Genomic DNA, 7,935 nt, shown 5'->3' with positions numbered 1-7,935 from the left:
ACGGAATAATTATCAAACAAATTTAAGGTGTGCACATACATATGTACGTCACTAGACTTATAACAGTTTTATGTTACAATTGTTACAGACGGATGAACTATGAAATTACATATGTAACTTCGGCAATAATTTATAACTGAAGAGTAACATAATATTCACATATGTATATGCGAGTCATATTTGTTACGATTTTATGCAAAATATGGGAATGAATACGGGATGACTTAATCGAAAAACAAAATAAATTAAAATCAAAACAATGTAAAAGGGCTTCTTGACTTTATTCTAATAGACTTCATGGTTTATTTGCACTTCAAAAGGTAACCTTATATATATATAACTGTGGCAGTGAGACCAAAATATAGTACGAGATGAAAGTAAACGATAAAAATAGTACAAAAGTAGTGACAATATGGTGTAAATCGTGAGAGTCTTATACAAAATTGTCATCAATCGGGGCAGGCTCCGCTTGTCCCCAGAACATCCTGAACTTGGACATGGACAATTTTTTTGACGTCATAAATGCCAATATATTTGTCATAGATTTTGCACCAAACTGTAAATTAAAATGTTATCTATCAATTTTTTACATTGATGGGAATATAAGTAAACGGTTAATTAATTGCAATAATCAAGTCATAAATACTCATATGTATGTCTGTTAATTAACTCACGTTTATATTCCAAATGCAGACGTCGTCCATCACATCCATTGCTAGGAGCAGTTTCTTAAATAGATCCATTTCGTCCTCTGTTAAATCATCTTCCAACTCATCCCCTTCGGGAATTATATTCAATGTTTTCAGCCCTGAAAAACAAGGATGTTCAAGATATATATTATACAGTCAGCTCAAAAAGTAAGTGAATGCATCTCTACGTATTTTTTGCGATATGATCCCGTACTTTTAGTATTTCGAAACTCTGCACGAAGTTGTATAAACTAATAATGGAGGCGCAAACCATGTTCAGCCCAGATTATTTTTTGACCATGTTAGTTTGGAAGAGCAAGTCTCTCGAAACAACATTTGGTTCACCACTTGCGCAGATGCGCAAAATTCAGCACGTTATGGGCGCCACGAGTTCGCAAAACGCATGATTTTTGATGCAAAGTCCAGAGCGAGCTCACTCTCGACCACTTTTTGCGAACTTGTGGCGCCCATAACTTGCTGAATTTTGCGTATCTGCGCAAGTGCCAAACCAAATGTTGTTTCTAAAGACTTGCTCTTCCAAACTAACATGGTCAAAAAATAATCTGGGCTGAACATGGTTTGCGCCTCCATTGTAAGTTGTATAAAGGGTGGCGAACAATTCGGCGATTTTTAATGTCACCACCAAGTCTAATGTCGAAATATTTTTAACAATTCCAAATGAGAGGGTAAAAATAAGACTTCATTGATATTTTTTTTTACTTTTCAATATTTTTGACTGGATACTACAAGCCAATAAGAAGAAAATGAGCTATCGTACGACCTTTTTGACGCCCACATGAATTTTTTGGCAAAAACGGTTTTTCGGTCCTAAAACCTCTACTGTGGCGAAATTTAAAAAATTGAAATATACAAAGCATATATGCACTTTCTATACCCCTCGGAATGGATTTTCAACAGCAAAACCCCAGGGGTTTCCCTACCCTGATCTCGTAACCTTCGTAACTTACTTTGTGATCAGAAGAAGTAATGAATACCCTCAACGTTAAAGTTGGCACTCTCTCACCTTGATACAAATTACTGCAATCCAACAGAGCCTTAATGACGTCCCCAATTCGCTCTGGATTCCTTGGCAAACCCACTTCCAAATGCTTCAAGCCCTCCCAACCTCCCTCGCACGCCTGGAGCACAGCGCCCAACTGCATCCCACTCACGCCACCAGCGACATCGACATCTTCCGCGTGACGCGTTCTCACTGACAACCTCTCCAAGTTGGGAAAGGCTGTCTTCAATCCGTCCAAAAGTGCGGGATCATGCATCTCAATAATCCTTAAGTACTTCACGCCTTCAAAACTCTTGTCAGAGCTGGAAATAGTTTGCAAAGTTTCATGCAGACTCGTCGACCTTGTCGCAGTGGTCCTTCCCAATGTGAGCGTTTTGAGGGCAGGCATTTTTTCGAAATCTTTCAAAATATCGGTACACTCAAAAACATCGAGCATCAGGTTTCCATACGTTTTCAATTTTGGCATCGATCTCGGTAACCTGAATTCTATCTTGTTCCATGTTTTTGAGCGGAAAACACGATGACGTAGATTGGTCTCGCCAAAAAACAGGGTGACTAATTGGCTCCCGACTTGACTCAGCATGTGCCAGAGTTCTGAAACGTTAAAGTGAACCGCTTCCCGTACGTCGGTTTCATTCAGTCCAATCGTTAAGGAGTCGAGACACTTCGAATTTGACAGGTCTGGATGATATCCCCAAGGAAGGGTGACCTCCCTCAAGTTTGGCGCGGCGGTAACAACAGCCTGTGCAAAACTGGTGAGAAACCAGGAAGCTTCGTAGGGAAATTGTATATAGCCTAGAAACGCGTAACTTTGCGAAAACACGGTCAATCTTGGCATTGCGGCGAGCACCCCTGGCTCAATTTGCGTCTTTCGAGCATCTGTACAGCTAATTCGCAACTCTTTCAAATTCGGACAGGAGTTTTTTAACGCTTGAGAAATGTATTTTAAACATTTTTCGTCATGGATAGTGATCTTTAAAATTTGCACGGTATCACTAAACTTTTCACAGAAGTACATCAGCTTCCCGCCGAAAGAGTAGATGCAACGGGTACTATCGATCTCGTTAGCGTAGGTGGGGCCACACATGGAGGTAACCCGTTTCGCGAGTCGTTTATCTAGAGAGGAGCAAAGTACGTAAAACGGAAATGGGTCGGCGGGGTCGCCTTTCTCTTGGTCGTCGTCATCTTCATCGTCCTCCTCCTCGTCACCGTCATCGTCGTCGTCGTCGTTGTCGTCTTCCTCGTCTTCCTGGTCTACGTCCCTCAATCGAACAGCAAGTCTTGTATCTGGAAGTGAGAGAACAATATCGTTCCAAAATTTGCAGACGAGTCGGGCATTTCGCAAACGGATTGAGGACTGTTTTAATACTTGCGTCAAAATCTGGAAAAAGTTGAAAAAATATTTTGAATTAATTCAGACTATGGACTTTATTGATTGACTTGTGTAGAAAATTTATTATTTTTGTAAATAATTATCCCAACATTTCCCATGTCTTAGGGTAGATATTTATTAGAGAACAGCAAAATATTTAAATATATGTATATGTAACTGAAAGATAGTCTTTGTCACAGTGTGATATATATATCACACTGTTGTTATCAGTCATAATAAGTAATCTATTATCAGGTTCTTTGGTTTAGATCAGATATTTTGCGTACTCCGGCCTCCGGAGTACGCGAGTACGTACTCCAAGCCCGGAGTACTCCGACCTATGCATAGCTATGCTATGGTTACAGTAAATGTAATAGAATTCATGTTGCAAATCTGTTTTGTTATTAATCCGTCTCTTAAATTCATAGCTGCTTATCAGCATTGGTGTTTAATCCCTGCTTAAAAATTATTATTTTCTTCTCAGTAATCAGAAATTTTTCTTCTCACATATGTAGATTGTAGATATGTAGCTGATATGTTAAAATCAAGTAATAATTATGAATTAATAAGTTTTGTGCAATATTTTGATCTGCTGCGGATTTGACAATAGTTAGATATCTCTTTTATATTCGTTGGGTATGCGTTATTATGTCTCCTCCAGTATGCACTTTGTGCAACATGAACATAAATACACAATTATGGCACGGAATTTTTGTATGTCAAATTTATAGATACAGTTGAAACATTCATATATTTGTTTGTAAACTAACAGTTAAAAATTCCTTTTTGACTTACAATTGGATTATTGAGTGCAACATCTTGCACACTTCTTTCCCCTTGGGATTCCATTGTTTACAGAAATATTTACACTAAGGAAAGACAAATGAGCGATATTTACCTCTTTTGAATGTGTATTAAAGAAAAATAGGGTAACCTTTATTTATAAGTATGTACATACAATACCGATAACAAGTGTTCTGCACTTTTGCCTTCCTTGAACTTGGAGAATATTTCGCAATATTTTATGCTACTGCAAATATTAACGATGACGAAATTTTTATTTGTTTGCACAGCACACATGTTGAGTCAAATTGAATTCAAGCATTCCCTATCCTGGGGATGACTGGACGTATAAAACTCATATGGGAGCCTGCGTAAAGCATGTTGCCGATTTTGAGTTTTGTGTGCATTTCTTCAGCCGTTCTATCATTGCAATGTTAATATATTATTGAAGGAGTCAACAAAATTTCATAATCTTCAACGTGAGGTATGCATGGTCCCTAGTGCTTTTCTTAGTGTCTTTGTTCATGAAACTTTTCCCGTGTGCATTTGTATCATTTTTAGGGATGTGCCGTCATGACATGTCATTGACAAATTGACATATTGACATGTCATAAATGTCCAATTTGTCAGACATTTAAAATTTGTGACAAATATGACAAATATGACAGATATGACAAATTCAAAATGTCATAAATCTCCAATTTGTCCGACATTTAAATCTTGGACAAATTGGACATTTATGACAAATTGAATTTCTCAATGAACATTTGTCAGCGCAATTGACATTTACGTTAAGCAAAATATAAAAATCTCATTTCGTTGCTCGACTCGACTCCGGCAATGTGAGATTCTAATAGCATTTAGTTGGACTTGATTTACACAAAATTCCCAAATCAAAATAGCAACTACAGATAAGCAATGCTGAGGAGGAGAGACCCTCTACAAACCCCCCTCTGATCGCGATGCCTTTTGCATATGTGGTGACCCTAGGCGAATGTATGATAAACCTAAAGTGGATTGATGTCATGGCCACATTTGCGCCCACCACACCTCCTCAAAGTTATGAAAGCAACTTTAAAAATCACCAAAAATTCAATATTTTGCTTGGATTTTGATAAAAGTTGTGACCCCAGAGACTTCTGTGATTATATCCAGTAGATTTCTCTACGTTCTGAAGTTTTCGGAATGTTGGTATATACCACAGCCGACGAATTATTTGAAAAAATTCAAAATTTCAAAAAAGTGAAGACATCTACTGGATATGATCAGAAGTATCTGAGATAACAAAAATGCAAATTTTATCAACATCCGAGCAAAATAAGATTTTTGGTGGATTTTTGAAGTTAGAGTTTAGTTGGACTTCTGTAGCTTTCATCACCATGAGGGGGAGTGGCCGTCGCAAATGTGGTCATCCTACATTCAATTAGGGCTATCAAATAGTCCACATAGGAAATATTAATGCAAACATTGGGTAGCTGATGTAAACAGTTAGTTATATCTATACCATTGATAAAATGGTAATTGGTAAAATTAGAAACAATTGACAAATGACAAGTAATATAATAGGTAACTTAATTAAATCAATTAATTAAGTGCACTTGTGTCGATTACTGTTGCTGTTGTACCCTTATTTGAAGATTTAGACAACTCTTGAACCCGCAACATCTTACTCTACGAACTCCATGGATGGATTTTTAAGAAATTTCCTAGCTTAGTTAATCAAATTAAATCAATGTATGTACGAACGTTTAGTTTCTTCACAATGAGGCATTCCAAAGCACTCAATTACAAATTCCCATATAAAGGGCAGTATTGAGACAAAATGTCGGATTTGTCCAATTTGTCCAATTTGTCCGTCATATTTGTCATAAATGTCGGACATATTGGAATCGTGACAAATTGGACGGACAAATTGACAAATATGACATATATGACAAATATGACAAATATGACATATATTCGCTTGACACGGACAAGCTCCATCCTTAATCATTTTACAATTGTATTTCATGGTGATTTAGAGCAAATTATGGATTTGCTGAGTTGTTAGCAGTGAGGATTTTTACAAGCAATTTTGTCAGTATTATTAGAGACTAATTTTAGAATTTTAATTGATTTTGGCTGTACACACAATTTTATTTGTTACCATGCTCACAATGCCGGATATTATTGTTATCTAAGCCGTGATGTTTCTTCAATTTTAAAGGGCCGGTACGATGAGCGTGTTATATACATGTAATATTTTCCTGAATTGTAGTTTTCAACCTTTATAGCCCAGCGTAGAACTGAAGGGTTTGTTGTTAAGGGTCGGGGTCCTCGGGGGGATTATACCTCTGGGGGACGGGGGGATGACACCTCGTACAGGAACCCCCGGGGATCCCACGATATCCTTATTCAATTCCTTCTTATTAATTTAGGATGAGGGGATGATTGATGATGCTGCTGAGAGAGGGCCGGATGATGATGATGAGGAAGGGACCGTATTTGTCCACTTTTGGGGTGTGGTGGGGGTCGTTACAAGCATCCCACAATGAGAACACCCATACTGTCGGATAGAGGACCTCTTCAGCTACGTTAGGGCCCGTGGTGGGGTCACCACCACAAAAGGAGGGGACGGGGGAGTGGTTCTACTGCGACACTGTGGTAGAACACTCCGTGATGCACAATATAGGGGCGTATGCGTATTTAACTGTCCAAGTTTAGTGTACGTGCACAATATGGAGGAATACAATTTATGAAGATTCCATGACACCCAATAATGTTCCTTACTGCACAATTTATAGTTTCTTACTAACAGCACTATTTATTAAACAGGTAAGTTTTTATAACACTACTAAATTGTTAACTAAATATATATATTATGTGTGGGTGTGTACTTTATGTGTGTGTGTGAATTTATAAGAGAGAGAGAGAGATTGAGAGATTGACAAAGAATTATCTTCCCAGAAACTTTGGGAAGTTTGGAGGTGAGTCGCGCAGCGACTACAATTTAGATGCGTAGTCGCGTCGAGGTGGTGCGGGACTGAGGAGAGAGTGGCGTGGCAGCCAGGATGAGAGCAATGGCGACGGAGACGCTTGGTTTCCGGAGTAGTGGTCTGGCCATGCTCCTGCAACCAAGGAGGGGGAGAGGGAGGGGATTGATGAGGATGGGGTCGACCATAGACTCCGTCCTCACAGAACTTCGACCTTCACTGGCTTTAGTATCCTTCCCACACTATTACTAATAGTCTATTAGTATGGTCATTTTTGAACTAGTCGAGATATCAACATCCGGTTTTCTGATTTGGGTAGTCAATCGCATGGACTACACACCTTCCCCGTTTCAACTCTGTGGCAATTTTTCTTTCATACAAATCAATATATTTTTCAAAGGTTGCTTTCCTAACCGACCATACCCTACATAGTATATGGACTGGTCGGTGAAGTTAAGTGTCAAGCTATTTTAACGTACAAAAAATGAATGCACGAATCAAGTCTAACGAAACTTTTGTGGAATATTAACGATGACCAAACCTTTTTATACAACTCATGGTACTCCTCCATGACAGTCGATAGCCGGAAGAACGACGTATCCCCGGCTGAATGTATCACACCCACTCGAAGTACGCCGAAAACGCACGTTCTGGGACACATAAATAGCTATATCTTGCCCGGAAAATTTTTTAAGTCCTCCAAATTTTGGATTTAGAGTAAGCATGAGTTACTTATTCCGAAAATATTAAAACTCCAGAACCACACCTCCTTGGTGGCTATCTCGCCCCTCAGGGGGTGTGGTCGTTAAAAACTTCTGGAATGCCTTGATTCTGTTCCCCTGAACAGAAATATGTATATATTGAAGGGGTTACACCCACTGGGAATTTTGCAACACCTTAACGAAGAATAATACATTGTGCCATGCAGCCTCGGTTCCCAATCCCAGGGTGGACTTCAGTTTAACTCACGTCGTAGCTTGCATAAAGTACGTGGTGGATTTTGAAAAGGGTACACATACATAAAGGGTGTTAATAAAGTCCGATCCCATGCATTTTTTGGAGCGTGGTTGTTACAAATTCAGCTGGAACTTTTGAACC

At 38.8% G+C, this 7,935-nt stretch overlaps 1 protein-coding gene across 2 annotated transcripts; it reads right to left on the bottom strand.

Moving 5' to 3' along the window:
- Positions 1-262: 262 nt before the first annotated feature.
- LOC118437196 lies at positions 263-4,908 on the bottom strand. Of its 2 annotated transcripts, none has more exons than XM_035856057.1 (5): positions 4,041-4,908; positions 3,878-3,951; positions 1,714-3,091; positions 675-808; positions 263-556 (listed from the first exon to the last, which is right to left on the bottom strand). In XM_035856057.1, exons 2-5 carry the CDS (start codon positions 3,929-3,931, stop codon positions 434-436), a joined length of 1,689 nt encoding a protein of 562 aa, XP_035711950.1. In that variant the 5' UTR covers positions 3,932-3,951; positions 4,041-4,908; the 3' UTR covers positions 263-433. The 2 variants fall into 2 exon arrangements, with proteins under 2 accessions (XP_035711950.1, XP_035711952.1); XM_035856059.1 differs by having other exon boundaries at positions 4,046-4,908.
- Positions 4,909-7,935: the final 3,027 nt, after the last annotated feature.

The sequence above is a fragment of the Folsomia candida genome, unplaced genomic scaffold (assembly GCF_002217175.1).
Source record: "Folsomia candida strain VU population unplaced genomic scaffold, ASM221717v1 Fcan01_Sc012, whole genome shotgun sequence".
NCBI lineage: Eukaryota > Metazoa > Arthropoda > Collembola > Entomobryomorpha > Isotomidae > Folsomia > Folsomia candida.
The sequence above is the reverse complement of the archived record's forward strand: the minus strand, read 5'-3'. Positions and strand labels throughout refer to the sequence as shown.